This window comes from Phaethon aethereus (assembly GCF_964289735.1).
Source record: "Phaethon aethereus genome assembly, chromosome: 10".
Classification (NCBI taxonomy): Eukaryota; Metazoa; Chordata; class Aves; order Phaethontiformes; family Phaethontidae; genus Phaethon; species Phaethon aethereus.
The window spans coordinates 18,474,079-18,491,776 of record NC_138586.1 but is presented as its reverse complement, the minus strand read 5'-3'; the positions used below and the strand labels follow the sequence as shown (position 1 = coordinate 18,491,776).

At 34.6% G+C, this 17,698-nt stretch overlaps 1 protein-coding gene across 1 annotated transcript in view; it reads left to right on the top strand.

Moving 5' to 3' along the window:
- DIAPH2 (diaphanous related formin 2) overlaps positions 1 to 17,698 on the top strand; it is a gene marked incomplete at both ends in the record, with an annotated part of 241,610 nt that overhangs the window by 120,020 nt on the left and 103,892 nt on the right. Inside the window, one exon of the mRNA XM_082004221.1 lies at positions 1,422 to 1,548. Within this exon, the coding sequence (XP_081860347.1) occupies positions 1,422 to 1,548 (127 nt within the window). The remainder of the gene's footprint in view (positions 1 to 1,421; positions 1,549 to 17,698) is intronic.

Genomic DNA, 17,698 nt, shown 5'->3' with positions numbered 1-17,698 from the left:
TGAAACACCTTAAAAAAAAAAAATTCATGCACTTATCTTGGCTGCACAAAGAATCCTTGAGTTAGCTGGGATGCAAAGCTACAGCGTTAGCTGGGATGCAAAGCTGCTGTGAAGAGCAGCTGCCTGCAGTCAATAGAGGGCATTGACTTGGCCAGTTACTGAAGAGTAGATAATGGGCTGGATGTTCTCACCTCTGATTCCAGATAGCAAAAGTTCTTTCTGGCACTGTGTTTTTAAGAACTCACCAGGATTATATGCACTGTCACTAAAGATTAAGTAGTTTGTATAGTATAAATCACCTCTGAAACAGAGTATACTTGAAATAATCTTTAATCAGTTTAGAGGAAGGATGTGAAACGGTGCAAATGTTACAGTGCTCTTCGGGGAAGGGGGGTGTTGAGATTGCCTATTCTTGAAAGCATGTATTTGTAAAGTGTGCAAGAGGAGACAAAGAACAGAAGAGAGAATTTGGTTCTAAAATGCATCTTTAAATTAAGAGGAAGTGCTTTTCAGACCGCTGTTTATTATTAAATTGTGAACGATAATTGGACTTTATGGTTTATGCTGTAAAACTCCATATTGTGGGTTCAGGTTGTTTTAATATTACCGTTTTTACCAGGGGCTTCTCTGCAGAGACTGTGTCACTTTTCATCTAGTTTTGGAATTTCTTTGTGGTATGGTATTGCTTCATCTTCAAAACTGTGATGTCATGGTTTCCAATGGAGATTTCTCATGATGTATCAATTGGTGGTTGTTTAATACAAATTACAGAAATAGTGGTTTACGTTAGAATAGCGTATCACAGAGTAGGCAGTGTTTCTTTAGAGTAGCTTCTTTTTTCGTGCTGTACTGAGAGACTTTTGGTTGTATTTAATTATCAGCAGAATTTATTATTCAAACCCACCTGTGATGTTAATGGAGGGTTTCAGAGATGTTGGTTTCTAGAAATCAGTTTAATTTCAATAAAAGAAAAATATTTGATCTTTTCTCCATGTCTATTCTTTAAATCATTTCTGTAACCAAGTACGTTAATAAGATCATTCATTTAACCAAGTACATGCATTAATAAGGTAGAATCTCTTTGAACTTCAGTAACTTCTTAATCTTTGAATTAGGTTTAAAAGAATGAAATATTAGAATTTTTACCAATAAATTTAAAAATAAATTGAATAATTTGAACTAATGGTAGAATTAAGTGGAGACATTCCGACATTAAATATGATGATTTGGTATATTACATGAGATATTTTCACTTAATTTTTATGAAGAGTACAATTTTTATGAGCAGTAATTCTGAAAAATATGAGTCTACTTAATGGAATCATTCTTCTTAAGACTATTTGTGCTGTCATTGTTTTTTCGCCTTCTGATACCCTTTCTGGAATCTGGAAGCTTTGTACTCATTGTCATTTTTTTCTTAGTTTCAGCCCAGACTCTGAAGAGCAACCTTGATTCAATGAATCATCAGATAAAGCGCCTTGAAAATGACATTGAGAATTTCCCTAAAACACAAGATGAACATGATAAGTTTGTAGAAAAGATGAGCATATCCTTTTTGCATGTCTTCATTGGTGATCTGAACATTCTGATCGTCTGGTTAAGTATTTACAGCACTTAAAAAAAAGTTTTAAGTCTCCTTTTCCAGGCTTTTATTCTGGTGCAGAGAAAAGCATAACAGAACGTGCAGAATGTAAGAAAACATATAACTGAGTACAACTTCATAATCAGACTTCCAACGGGGAAACCAAATAGCTTTCTTGAAGAAAGTAGTTATAGTGACCGGTCATTAAGATAGTAGTATATGGTTTTTGTTTTTTTGGGGGGTTTTTGGTTTGTTGTTTTTTTTTTTCTTGGAGAATGGTATTTAATGACAATTTTTGAATCATTTCAATCTAGAAAACCATCAGCAGTGGAGTTAAGAGTAATTATTATTTTAGCTTCAGATGTGTTGATTTTTCAGGGGAAGAGTATTAATTTTCGTGTTTCGGTTTTTTTCAACAGAACATTTTAGCAAAAAAATACTTACATTTTTCATACTCGAGAGTGATTTGTTCTTTTATTTATGTAGGGAATAGAGACTGTGGATTCTTTAAGCACTAGTAAAATAAAATCTGTGGGAGAATACCAAATAATGTCTGTCTAGCCCATTTTCTTCCAAAATTTTCATATATCCAACTTTACTTTTGCTCAGAAGTATGAAATAACAAGTAAAGTATACTGTACATGCAAGAAGCTTACAACCTTGTGAGAAAGACTTAAGTAAAAGTCCTTTTATTCGTAAAAGGACTTTGCAGGTTTTCATTTTGTGCAAAGCACATTTCTGTATATATGGAAGTACTTGGAGTATGGTACGTGGCTAGGTCTAAGGCATTTTGTGCATTTATAGAAGCTTAGAAAGTTCATGTGACATCTATTCTTTCTTTTTGCAACCAGACATAAGTCATGATTTTATGGGTTTTTCAAAGGAGAGAAGAAAAAAAAGAATGAAAAAAAAAAAAAAAGAGGAGATTGATGGCTAGAGCCATTGGTAGCTGCTTATCACATCTAGTAGGTTGATGTAATGAAGAGGTTCTCCTAACTACTGGGTATATGGAAACTAAATTCTGGTGGGATTAACCATCTGAATGCATTCAGTGACAGAAATTCACAAGAAGATATTAAGTATCTTCTCTTTCTGGATTTAAGTTTCTGACAAGACTGCAGGTAAGTAGCTTAAGGGCGACAACTCATGACTAATTGGAAAATTGTTTCTTGTTACTTATGTATTCTCTTCCACCCTGTCATATTTGCAAGGTTAGGAGACTCGCTAGTAATCACACTTACCCATTCTGCTATTAAAGAAAAGCTTATGATTTTCCTGACATACATGCACATAAGAAAATCTTAGAATATTGCCTTGTAATTGTCCTTTGCCTTGTCATCATGTGCGGAGGCTGAATGCTGTCAAGTAAGCCCCACTCTTGTTCATAAAGGCAACCAACATACTGAAATGCACCTTTTGCAACTGTTTTCTTGTTAAGTTTGACAGCTCTGTTCTATGCTTATCTATGTTACTTTTCGGTTGTGTTGAGTAAATGCTTTGCCATTTGTTGTTTTGCTACCTATGTATTTGCTGTACTTACAAAAATGATTTGCATCACTCAAGTGATTTGGTGAGAAAAAACAGCCAAGTCGCTAATGTTTACCTTTCTGCTCAGTGGTTTATCAACTGAATTTCTTGTAGAAAAAAGATCATCTGACAATGTGATTGTCTGACAAAAGAGTTTAAAAAAGTAAATGCACTAATGCTTTTTTTGTACTAGCAAAAATATGAGGATTCTGTGAAATTTTTGAAAATTAATTGTTGGAAGTTTCCTGGGCAGCGTTGCTTCAGTGCACGTACGTTGATGTCACAACTAGGTTTACTGGTTCCTCATAATTAAAATAGGCATCCTGAATTGTAGATGGTTAACAGCTTTTATCATACTAGTGAATTTGGTGGCTTGACAAAATAGATAAGAGTCTTAAGAAATGAACTGATTCTGCCTAAGGATTTATGTTTTCATAATTAATAGATGACCTGATAAATGGTGTTTTTCTTTTTTAGAAAGTCATCTCCAGTTATGTCAAGTGATCAAGTTTGTTTCTGCTTGTAGGGAATATTCTCACGTTTTCTCCACCCTTGTATTTATTTATTTTTTTTTGACTGAAAAATAAATAACAAGGCGGAGGGGGGGAAACAACATCTTAGTCTTCAGTATGTATTTCTTTTGTTTTTATCAGCTTCATGAAGAATTGTTGTTGATAACGCATACTGAGATTAGAAAGTTAAAAAATTTCAGGCTGAACATCTCTCTCTGCTTGAGTGTTTCAAAAGAGTTGAGGCGTGTCTGAACATAAATCATTTCACAGTAGACAGTTTGAGGCTGCAGGAATTATACCATAATTAAAGGCATAGTTTCTCTTTCCTGTTCCAGTTAATAAACACAACTGTTTACTGGTAATTGAGAGGAGCCTTTCTGGAGAAAATTTGAAAGGAGTATTGCTTGGTATCATACTAAGGTAGGAGATCAATTACAATTAAAATACCATACATAATATTCATTTGTAATAATGAAATGAATTAATATTGTAATGTAGAAGTAAATGCTATGACATTACATAATTTTATGTTTTTTAACTTTTTTCAGCAAATATGGTGAGTCTTTGGTACTGTGAGTGACAGAAAGATGAATAGAAATTCTACTTACATTTTCATATAGGATTTTTTTTATTGACCTATTTCTAAACAGGCTAATTTGTGATTTACGTTAAACATGGATGGTTGGCCACCAGAAATAGTTGATATCAGAATGAGGTTTACAGCTACGCTAGAACAGAAAGTAGAAGCGAATATATAATGTAGTTAAGCAAAAAAAAAAAAAACAAACACAAAAAACTTTCAGTGAATTTCATGCTGTATTAAATAACTTACGTGCGATTCCCGAGACAACTTTTTCACGATCTGTGAAGATCAAATTGCAAATAATTTAACTTTAAACATGGGGGCTTTCTTCTGTAATTAGACCAGCCTCATGCAGCACTGAGGACTCTCATTCAACAGTTTGGAAAAGTAATTACGACTATGACAAACCTGGCTTTCAGTCCTTGTTTTATTTCAGTCTCTGTGCCTCTAATTGAACATTTTTTTAAATGGAAAACTCAGAACTTTATATTCACTTGCCGTAGGAGTATATGCTGTTTTCTTAGTGATGTTAAAACACGAGTGTCTAGTTGGGGACTGAGGAAGATACTCAGATTAATGGGGTTTAACTTCAGATGTTACTAAGAAAGATTAAAGACAACAGAATGAGAAGGTATTTCAGAGGGAGTAAGGGAAAGTTGCACAGAGTTAACTTACTCATTCATCTTGATCTAGAACTATAGATACATAAATAATAAATACGACCTCTTCTCACCTCCCAGCGTGTGCAAGCACCCCCATTGACAAAGGTTTAGTCCTCTGGAAACTAGGCAGGAGCTTTCTTCTGAGAAGGGAGAACTGGTAGAGCTTAGGGTGGCAGGAGGGCACGCTGTTTGATCGCTGGCCATTACAGAATCACAGAATCATTAAGGCTGGAAAAGACCTTATAAGATCAAGTCCACCTACCAACCCAACACCACCATGCCCACTAAACCATGTCCTATGGTGCCGATTAAGTTCATTCTTTTTGTTATCCTGCTAGTTAGAGAGATTGACTTCTTGCTGTGTTGCTTTTGGACCATTATGTAGCTTGTAAACAATCTTACATTACTTTATATTTATAAACTATCCTAGATGTACTAGTGTATCCTTAAATGAAGATTTTTGCATAGTTTCTCTGGTTTTTAGCTGTATCATTTACCCTAGTAAAAGATATTAACATGCCTAATCCTGTTAAAATCTTTCGCGTACCAGAGCGATATATGGTGCCACTTCTTTCTAACTGATTGCATACATGTGAAGAATTAAAAGCTTACTTTTAAAGAATTGCAAAATTAAGGGAAACATGGATGAAAGGATAAAAATTACTGCAGATAAAAAATTTTCAAAGCAGTGTGTATTCATCTTACTAAATGGAAAAACAGCAGTCTGTGAACTAATTTTAATTTCTAGAAAGAAACAGCATTCGTTAAAACAGGATCCTTTTTATGAAATAAAACTGCCTTCTTGAAAGGCATATATTCTCACTTGATATATATTTATGCTCATAGTTTTATCTAATAATGACTATTGTCACACAACTAAATACAAGTTTTATTAGTTCCTTACTTGATGTATTTCAGTGGTAGTGAAATGATCTGGGGAGAAGTCTGCTCTAAGTGTGTGTGGGACTTTCATGCCCTGAGAATGTTAGGAAATATTTCATGTGTGGTAAACACCAACTGATAGTTCTCTTGTACAAACGACTGTACTGCAGAATCTCTTACAGCATGCCAGTGGGGAAGAAACAAATATATTCTGAATCGGAATCTCAGCATCTGGAAATGGCTGTGAACCTTTTTTCCCCCTCTTAGAGTGACTGAGCAGCAGGACATCATTTACACACTGACGTGGAGTGCTGAGAGAATGTTAATGGCATTAACACTCTTGTCATCTGTTAACACTTGGGATTTCCTCCTAGCTTGCTATGGAAAAATAATTCACTTAAAGTGTTTTGAGATGTCATTTTTAGGAAAGCCTGTTTTGTTTTTCAGACAATTTGAAATGCACTCGTACCTTCATTTCTGCATGAGTATATACATCAATATCTGAATTTGCTCTTTATTAGAGGCTTCTCAAAGATAACCATAGAGGGGGAAAATCTCTATGAAGTTTTGTATATGCCCCTACATTTGAAGTAACTATCTTTTGTCTGAGATTATTTGAATGTATTGTTAAATGTAGAGGCATTTTTTCCCAGTACTTCAGGGACCAGAAAAGAGAACCATTCCGCCAGTGATTTTTCTTTCAAATTCTAGGTCATGTATAATCCTCAAGACAATTTTTTACATGTGCCTTTCCTTACAATATTTATATAAAATTTTGTTCTTGCTATCTACAAAAATGACCTTTGAAAAATACCTTCATTGGAAAGTGTATTTCTTCACTAGAAGAGGTATTTTGGCAAAATAATGGCTATTTATCTAGATAAAATACTTTTCTTGCATAGTGTCAGGGAAAACAGGTCTACCTTACTGAAGTTTACACATCAATAATTTTTTTTTGACTTCTCAAAGAACCTGATTCTTATCCTTTCTCTACGTCCCTCTCTTCCTCTCTCAACACCCTACGCCCCCCCCCCCCCCGCCAAGTGAGAAAAAACCTAATTTGTCCAAAGGCGACAGTGAAAAAGTAATTAAGGTAGTTTGCAAGTTATGAAGTATTAAGTTATGTGATGAATAACAAAGAAACAGAAAGCTGTAGCTTCTGGATGTAGCATGACTTTTCTGGATTTGTTTTTGGTTGTTTTTTTTGTAAGTTATGGCACATTATACGAATGTGATCAAGGTGTTTTGTTACTTGTACTGTTGAGCATTTGTTTAAAGTGAAGCCTTCTGCTTGCAGTGAAAAACAAACTCCAAGGAACAGTCAGCAGAAAGCACATGTCTTAAGATGTGCTAGCACCAGGGAATAAAGTCGTGTTTAAGAAGCCTTATGAGTGCATGCAGTGAAAGGAAATGAAGCAGGAGTTATTTATTCCAGTTTGAGATCAGAATGTCAGCTGTTCTCTCCAGGTCTTACCTTAGAAAAATTAATAACTTGATTAAATTCTTAGTCCAGCAATTTTTTTTTTTTGTTTTCAACCATGAGTTGTTAGCTATTCATGATAATGTAGAGAAAACAGAACAAATAGCACTAAATTCATAGTATTAATATTGTTTGTAAATTGAGGCCATCATATGGTCTATTTTATCACCCATGAAACAATGATGAACTTGTTGAAACTTTAGATTCTTGTGTAGTATCAAAAAATTATAATGAGCATGTAGTGCTGGTACTACAGCATTTAATGACATTTCTCCTATTTAGCATTGATTACTTAAAAATATGTAATTTCTGCACTTGTTTGCATTTAAGTGTGAGCCAAATTATTTGTTCAAAAATAAAACTGTGATTAATTTAACTTTCTATTAGCAACATACTAGAAAAACTTTCTTTTTAAATTAAAACAGTAAGTGGAACAAGAAGAAAAAGACTGTGCACTGCCTACTGAAGGTACAGCACAGAAAAGTAACCACTTATTTGCTGTTGAATCTTTGGTTTATAGAGTTTTCTGTTTAAACTGTGCTTTATGTTGTTTCAATATCTTCTTTCTTACTCGTAGTTTACAAGTTTCAATCCCAAAGAAAGAGAGGAGAAAAGACCTTCTAAGGCCTTACCTTCCTGGTAAAGCGAGACATTACAGTGCCTTCTCAATATGCAAGTATGTGCAGTGTAGTAAAAACATAGTCATCAATAAACAATTTTCCTTGCTTGGAAATTCTTTGGTTCCCTTTCACTTTCTCTCTGAGAACAGCCAAAAATACTTGGATGAAAGGTAAAATCCCTCTGTATGTTAGTTCTTTCTATGCTGATTTCCTGCATAACTTACGATTCTTACAAGCCCATTCGGGGTGAGGGCAACTGCTGAAGTAGGAATGTGAATGGAATTAATTTTGAAGTGATGTTTCTGTTGGGCTTCCTGTCCGATTGCTTTCATTTCGTTGTTCTGTTCCAGTCAGATGTATAAAATAACAGGGAAGTGAGAATGCAGTCAGCTAGAGAAAGATTGGAAGACAACATAGGAAGAGAATGGGAAGTGGCCAGTGGATGGAAGGATGAAGGCTGAGAATCCAGGTTTTGAGATAAGGCACAGTGTCAGAATGGTAAAGTTTAGAAGTACTCTTATTAGTGGCAGGAGAAGATCAATGTGACAAAAAGATGCAAACTTTTTCATTCTGTGGACACCCTGAAAGTTACCAATGTGTTTTGCTTCTTTGTCACCCATTCTTAGTCTATGCTTAGTACTTTTAAAACGGAAAATGCTTTAGGCAGTAAATATAAGCCTATACTGTACATCTTTTGCTTTACAGTTCATTTTATACTTAAGGTGGGATTTTTTTTTTTTTGCTTGTGTCTCTTAAGAATTGCAGTTGTACAGATTGATGTGTAGGCCTGCTTTTTACTGCAAGGAGCTTTTTCTCCTGTTTGATGTTAAGAGTTCTCTGGATTTCTGTTACCCTACTGCATTCCCAAATATATAAATTGTTCATGTTGCAATGAACTTTTTGAAGTAGAATGTATATTTAAGTACTAGAATACCATTTTTCCCCCCACTACAGACTGGGTTCAATTTGAATTCATTGTTAAAAAGTTACTAAAAAGCTTTTAAGAACCTCCACCTTCTACTACATATTCTATAGGCTTTTTACTCAAATTTGTATAGTTGATTAACATGATGAGCAAGAAAAACCCTTGTGGTCTGTGTACATTAATTTTTGCATCTAGGATGCTCTGCTCTAAGTTCACATACCTCTAAGAAAGCTAAATTTGTGATGAGAGTATCAGATCTGAGATTGCAGTGAGTTGCTTGGCTGCTTGACTGACAGCCACCAAATGTGTATGCCCTAAATTTGCATTATTTTGTGTTGCCCCAAGTGCGAGAAAAGAAGCACTAAAATGCACTTTTGAAAAGGAAGTATATCATTTTCTGAGAGGCTGCATTTAAAAACCTTTTATCTCTGAACACTCGCATCACATTCAAATGGGTATGCTAAAGCAACCAAGACACACTTGATTAAACTGATCGTGCTTGTAATTCTTAGAAGTACATCTGAAGGGCTGACGTATTTCATCAGCATAGGCAGAAAATCCCACTTCGAAAGCACTGTGATAGAAGATAGGAAGAATTAGTACATGCATGTAATCTGCTTTTCTTTTCCAAACTAGCAGCTTCTTTAGAAAATTCAGGGCATCAATGAATAAACAGTGTTTTCTGTTTCCATTTTTGCATTGCTAATTGTTCCAGCTCATAGCATCTCAGCAGTTTGAATCCTACTGCAGAACTGACCCTGCCCAGTTCAAAATCAGATTACAAACTATTTGTGCTATATTTAGGTAGGTATATTCAACTGACATCATTAAGCTATGGGAAAAAAAACCAGACTGCAGTTTGATGTTGTTGAGCTCAAATGTACTTAAGTTGTTTACTTAATCTTTTAGAGAGTGTGTCTCTCCAATATATAAAATGATCTGCTTGTACAGACTGGCCTTTTTATAGGTACCAGTTTACAAATTATATAACCAGCAGGTCAGAAATACAGCCAGGACCTATTGCAATTAGAAGGCACAATATCAGAGACACATTCTGAATATCTCAGTCCTGAGCAGCACAGCAGCACTCACACAAACAATTCCAGAAGCTGTAATTAATTTTCTTTTTATACTTTTTTTTTTCTAGGAGATTCTGTTGTTCAGTGACAGTCATGATATAACTGTTGTTCTTCAATTTCATTTCCACTGAGAAATGTCAGTATGGCCTTGTGGCATTTACTAATCCTTTCAATTATCTAATTTTTCACCCCAGGGGAAAAAAAAAGTAATGCTGCACTAAAGTTGCTTTGAAATATTTGCATGACTGGTGTCACATTGTGTATGACTAGATATTTGTCATGAAGGTCAATAGACATCATTGCATTAATATAAGGCTAAATATACTGTTTCTGCTACGTGTAAATATTCTTGACCTGCAACGCATTTTCCCATTGTGTTGTCTGTAATAGGGAGCAGAATAAATTTGTGAATCTTTGCACAAAGTTAACTTGGAAACATACTGCAGAAACAAGGCAAGTTATTTTACTATCTGAATAGAATGAGTCTCCTTTTCTGGTCATGACTGAAAACCAATTGGGTTTGGTCTGTTATTTAATACAGCAAATGGTGGTGGTGCTAGTTGTTTTCCCAAGTAAACTTCTTCCGAAATTAGTGGAAAAATCTATCAATTTGTCATGATACTGTGACAATCCTTATGGGAGTTCTAGGAATTATTATATTTTACAATTTCAGAATTGTTATACAGGGTTTTTATACTAGACATTTTAAATGAAACTTTATTTTCATTCATTTACTAATGTGCTTTGAGCTTTCGTGGACTAAGCTGCAATCCTTGTAGAATTAGACTTTCCAGTTACAGATGAGTTTAACCTTTTAGAAAAGCCTTTGATAACTTCCTGCTTGGTCAAGTCCAGTCTTGCTATTGAGAGGCAGGGTAACATCACGTGTAGTTTCCTTGAACAGAAGAGGGTTAAGGAATGAAGGAGGTTTGAGCATAGTTTTAGCCTTCATATTTATGCCCTCAGCTTTATTTCTTCGTAGTAAATGGGAGATACTGAGAGGTATGTGAGAAATAGTGGTGGAAGAGACTGTCAGTCTGTCTTCTATATTAAATCTATAAATTTAAACAGCCAGCGTGGAATTACAAGGATTTCATGTAGGGTATGTGGAGGAGCAGGTTTATCTTGAACCAGAGTGAACGTGCTATCGGTTGCTAATCTGAAGACATCTCCTTTGTTTTACTACCTCTCTCAGCTTTAATGAGGCATACTGAAGCTTTCTGGAATAAGCGTGGTGGTTTTGTCTGTAGGATTTTTTAATTTACACAAAGTATGAAATTTTCCTTAAGCTATGCTGAAATTCTATTTTTTCATCTGTGGTACACTATGCATCAAAAGAATTGTTTGGTTTTATTACATGCCATCCAATAACAGAGATGCTGTTGAGATATTTCATGTTTAGATATTTAATGTTAATTGTTTAATTAGATACAGTGTGTGTTGCTCAGTGAAATAGAGTTTGGAAAACTTTAAAGTGGTCAAGTCTAGTCTGGCAATATTCCACATGTTTATTTTTGTCCTAATGCAAGTTTTTAATGATACTTTGCTGTGCTTTGGCTCGGTACCTGGCTTTATTTGCTTTTTTATATTCCTGTATTTTAATAACTCTGTGTTCCTTGATGAAAAGAGAATTCTACACAGGCCTGCATAATTGATCATGAGATATTCCATTCTTTTAGGAGCAAAACATGATATAAGCCAACAGAGACATATTACTAAATCATTGTTTCAGTGCTTGGCCACTTATGTGAAAATTGTGATTTGCTTTGAGACAAGATCAGCCTCACAGACTACAGATTGCCTTAAGGGCATAAATAAAGGATGATGATAAGTAGCAATATATTTAGTGGAGTAAGGTATGAGTCAGATTCTTCAGGGAGTGGTGTGAAGTCCACTTTTATATAGTAGTTTCAGGAGGAGTCTGTAAGAAAAGGCAAACAGCATATGCGTTAAATTCTCAGATAACGAATCAGTAAATAATGCAAACGCAAGGGAGGGAAACCCCGAAGGGCCCAGGGAGAGTTACCAGGACTCGGGACATAATCGTGTGAGAAGAACTCTGGAAAAGTGTGTGATGCTATATTTGAGGAAAACAGCAGTGTACACGTGCCATTCGTGAAGATATAGTTTGTTAGTAAGAGAGAAATTGTGTACTCCATTCTCTTTTTTTTTTTTTTAATAAAGTAAATAAACTAAGAACCAAACACGGTGGGAAATGCAGTATAGATCATATATTCACAGTACATCAGACAGGAAAATAAATTTTTCTGACTTTTACTAAGGGTATGTTCTTTATTTTGTTGTGTGGAGGTAGATCGTTAAGTATGTTGAGTTCAGGTTTTTTTGTTATGTTTATGTAGATACTATATATCGAAGGAGTTAGCTAAGTTAGTAAATGGTTTTACATGGAGTTGAAAGTAGGGCCGTCAGGTTAGGAGGGTATCACAGAAAAAAGGGCCTGGAGGGGAGGAGAGCAAAAGGAAAAGCATATAGAGCCAAAAAATGAACGAGAAAGGTGTTTAACTCATCTTTCGTCATGAAAGTCATATGCTTTTTAAAATATTTAATCTGTGAATTAAATTAAAACATTCTGCTTGTATGCTCTCAGCTGTGTCCATTAGAAGCTTTTTTGAAGGACTGTTCTTCCCAGATGGTGAATTTATCCAGTTCCTCTCGATTTTCAGAATCAGTTGACGCTCATTGTTACCTTAGTGTTCTTCTTGAATGGGCTCTTCTCTTTCCTTCTTGTTTTCCCCTTTACTCAGAAGTATGCAGAAAGAATTGAATTATCTGCAAAATATCCTTCTGCCAGATTCAACATACAACTCTTTTTAAGGAGCTTTCCACTTCATTATCATATGTGCTTTCTTATTTTTTTTTTATATTTGATTCATCTTCCTTAAAAGACATTAAAAATGCCCACAATATTCCAGATGATAACTACAGGATTATATAGGTATAATTATTACTTAGATTGAACTTGAAAGTCTCATAATAATGTGTCATGTTTTAATGCATAATATTCATTTCCCTTAAAACTGTTTGATATCAGTAAAAGAAATGACAAATCCCTTTGAAAAATGATCCTTTGAATTTTAACTGGTCTGGAATAAGGCAGAGTTTTCATAAAGTTAATATTTTAAATTACAAGAACTGTGGAAAATTATAAATGAAAATAGTGTTATACAAGGCAGACGATTAATTTTCTTTCTGACTCTACACTTCTACCTTAAGATCTTAATTTCTTTTTAAGGACTAAACCCCTGGCATGTGGGGACATAAGATTATATTTATTTCTTTCATATTGGGCTATAGTATAACTCCTGTGAAAAGGAGTGTACAAACAATGTGTAGGTTCTATTATAGTATGAATAAAGGAAGAAATTGGAAGATGTTAAAAGTGGGAAGGCATAATGATACGCAACAGGTAGCTGTATGGCAATTAAGAACTTATCTTATTTTTCTAATTTCTATTTCTTGAAAAACATATTCTGTAAATTATATAGTACAAACTTTGTAGTTTATCTAAGTCCTGACATTTCACTATACGTTTATGTTGGATTTTTTTGTTTGTTTAATCCCTGAGATTATGTAGATTTACCACATGAGGGAGCTCCGTTCTATTCTGCACCTTGAAGACTGCATCTAGAACTGTGCTTCGAAGCTAGTACTAAATAAGATTGAGAGAGGCTTTTGTACAAGAAAGGAGAAAAGTATAAAAAGGTTCCTGAAATGCAGTTTTAGGGTATATGTTGGCCAACTAGTAAGAGAAGAATTTTTTAACAGTAATCTACAGACACATGAAAAATTATATAGGAGGAAAAATCTGCCTATTTGGGAGATTCTAGAGAGTGAAATTCTATGAACAAAAATGTACTTAAATACATTAAAAGCTCAAGGCTTCTTGATTGTAAATAATTGCTTGAGGGAAACTGTGCTTGGATCCTTAAATTTATATTAAACCAAATTGTCCAGATCACAGAAATATATTTTTGTAAAGAATTGTGCACTGCTAGAATGATATTCATTAGAGATCCATTTTCTAATTGCTGTATCCTTACTTTAAAATCTGAAATTAAAGGGAGGGTGGACTCTATAAATCCATGGCAATCCAACATATCAAAATGAAAGTGTCGTGAGACATTGCTTTATTAAAAATTTTGGTATTGATGGAACTGCTTTTTTGCCTCTACCCTTCTCCACTCCCCAAAAGAAATTAAAAAAACCTCAACTTTTTGGAGGGGAAGGATGCCATCACCAGAGTGTACTCATTTTTTTAAAGCAGTGTGTCTGAGCGTAGGAAACTTTCATTTGAGATCCTGATTGCCCTGTGATTCTGCCTTTTGCTTTTCTACCTGGTCAGAACACATGTTTAAGAAATAAGGAATCCTCTGTTGATTGAGATAGAAATTTGAGGGATTACTTCACTTTCCTGACTCTTTGTTTTAATCCCAGTCATTTGGGGCAATGCTATTTGTGTGCATACAGTGGGGAGTTCCTAGCAAATAATTGCCCAGTAAATTATGGTTACATGCTTTTGGTATTAATATCTGGATAGAAAAGAGGAGGGAAAGGTCATGCACAGTTCTAACTCAAATCATATATAATGTGTAGTTGTAAGTTTGCAACTGGTACGCAGAATACTATGGCGCTGCAAAATGGACTCATTTTTAGAGTGTAGTCTTTCACTTGCATTTTCTCCTGTGCTTGAATTTGTGAACGCTTCATTACAACAGTTGTTCGCAGTAGACACATCTCAATTTGATGATATTTATTCTGTGCTTTTTTTATCAGATGATGTAAAATCATTCCTTTTCCTCCTTGATTTTGAACATCTAGGCTCTTGAAACATTGTATGATCTGAAATTTTTCATATTTCTGAAGAAGAGAAAATGAGGACTTCTGACATTGCTGCATTAAAGGAAACCTAGAAATATAAGGAGTCACTTCTGCTTTCCTTCTCCACACTTCACCAAAAAACTTTATCTAGGTGAAGTAACCATCAGATCTACTGATTGAAGCTTGTTAAAACAGGGTACAACTGACAGCTCCAACATACCTCTCTTAATTAAATCCAGATGAAGTGAGGAAAAACTGCATGATCAAAGAGAAAGTGAACGTGGTTGCAGTTTCTCTGAAAGATTTAGGGCACACAAAGCTGTAATTATTGTTTAAGGCGTCGCATTGTGTGTTCCAAAGCTAATAGAATATTTCTAGGAGTGGTTACCTGACTGTGGCTTTGCTGAAATAGGTAACAACAAGTAATTTTTTCTTTATTGTTGTCTGTCAATGCTTTGTGTTATTTGAAACAGTCACATGTAATTAATTTGAATATAATATGCAAAACAAATTTTGCATTTTAGTTGTTTTCTTTCTTCTTTTCATTCATCTAAACAGATTTTTATCTTAATTGTTCTCCAGGGAAGGTATGCTAAAAATCCATTACTCCTGCAACATTTTGTCTGATACATTCTTGACTATCATGTCTTCTGTATTGCCTTCTAATTAATGCATGAATAGTGATTATAATTAGTTGTTTGCCACCACAAAAAATTAGAGACGTTTGAGTTTGAAAAAGCTGCGAATACCGCTCTTCGTATTGTTTCAAATTATTTTTAAAATCAAAATATCACAAATGAGAGTTAAGGACTAGATGAATTCTAGATGAATTTGTAAAAGGTGCTGGGAAAACACCTGCATGAAGTATAGGGAGTGACTGCTTTTTAGACTTCTTAGTATGGAATTCCAGGCAAAAATGTGATCCATGTCGTTGAAGGGTCTGAGCAAAAAATCTGTGATGTTTGTACGAGTATAGGAAGATAATCTGTAAAGCATTACCAAGCTGGAATAACGAACTGGAGAATTCTTTATATTCTTCTGTAATTTTATTAGACTCTGTCTTTTTTCTGTCCTGTCATCTAGTATCCATTATTCTAGCACTCCCATCCGTTACCCCCTCTTCATCCCTCGGTCACGTTGAAGTATGTGCTGTCGGTTGGAAAAGGCTGAAGAGCTGCGAGGGGAGGTCATGAAATATGTAACCCAAGATATACTGGGTGTGAAGTTGTATCTATACCTGTATCTGTTTTTTTAGTTCATCTGGTGTAATCTTTTTTTCCTTATTTTTAACAGTTCTCAAAACTTCCATTTCAGAATAAATGAAGCTAAACAGTTCACCTCTTTCTTTCAGGAACAGCATTTTGCCATCCTTTTAGAAGTCAGTAAATTCGATCCTCCCAGCATGTTTTTGCAGAAGCAATTTCACAATTTGGGTGACTTCATCGGTGGTAATAAAAAGCTTTGTTTTTGTCAGGATGAAAGGTTTGTTTTGCTTTCAGTTCTAGAGCTTTTAGAAATTGTTTTGATCTTTCTGTCTCTTGTTAAAAATGGTAGTATGGACTTCGGGGATTATTTCCCTGTTACAATTATGGAAAAAAAAACCCCTTAGCTTCTGAGGTAATCTACTGTCTTTTTCTCTGAATAACAAAAAATATTAGTGCTTTTAGGTTGATTTAGGTTAATAGCTAGCTCTAATTTTGGAGTTGTTCTAATTTAAAAAAAAAAAAAAAAATTCATTTAAGGTAGACAAACTCTTTCCTTCTCTCCAGCCAGTGGCTTTGCAAATGCTGCTTTTTATGTGCTCTGTCTGAGGAGCCAAGTGCTCTTACTTACTTGAAAACTTTTCTTCTTCATGCTACCACAGGAAATTCCTAAATCAGTTTCGTAAGTCTTTGAGCAGACTTCTCCCATATAAACCAATTTAAGAAACAGGCTGTGGAGCGTTGTTCCTTGGACTGGATATTTTATAAAATAGGCCCTTGTTTACCAGTTTTTGCCTAGAGGGTTCCTATGGGACTTTTGGAGAAATGAGCACTGATCTTTGTGTCTTGATTAACAGAAGTATAAATAAGAAAGTATTGAAATTATGTTGACATAAGATTTCTCTTGTGCATAGTTAAGTGGTGTATGTAGAATCAATGGAAATAGTCTCTTCATTATTGAGAAGTTAGAATGCATGAAAATTAGGAGTTGATATGATTGCTTAGAGCTAGGAGTAAGCAAACATTGGCAGATTTTTTTCTACTGTTTATCAGATGAAAGTTTTATGGCCATTTAGGGACAAGTCAGCCTCGTCTTTTAAGTATGATTGTGCAATGTAGGGAGAAGGAGCAGGTCACAGCTAGCATGGTTATCAGATGGTTATGATATTTCTGTGCTTCATTTTCATGAATACAAACACTGAAATGGTGTCTGTACAGAGTGAATGCAGTTGTGTTAAATAATTCTGATAATTAATAACTTCTTCAGGTACTAATGTAATGAAGGCCATGGAGAGGAACAGAACTCTCTGCTGTGTGATAACTGAGAAACAACTGTTCTTTTGTGTGTTTTCTTTTTCTAGGCTATTTTGTCAAATGCCGAAAGACGAGGTAACTTGCTTTATAACGAGGAAGAAACTCTCACACTGAGCTTTTTATGGGTATTTTGTTAGTGAATCTTTAAGCTCTTCAGAAGTACATGATTTTGTGTAAACAGATAAAATGGGGCTCCTTCTATTGGTCTTGGTTTTTTGGTTTCTAATTTGGATAGATGAAGTATATTCTAGTGAAGATTTCTGTTTTGTTTTGTTTTTTTTTTTTTTTGCAAAGGCTTTCAACAGAAAGAAAAGATTAGGTGTATAATTGTGATTCATATTTATCTGTGTATGCTCCAGAAGCCTTGTCTTCTGTATAGTCACAAAGATATATTAGGTATGTAGTGAGAATGATAAAATTGTTAGCATCTGTTTACATACTGATAGCAGGTGAAAATAAAGCTATCAGTGTAAATGACTTACTGTTATTAA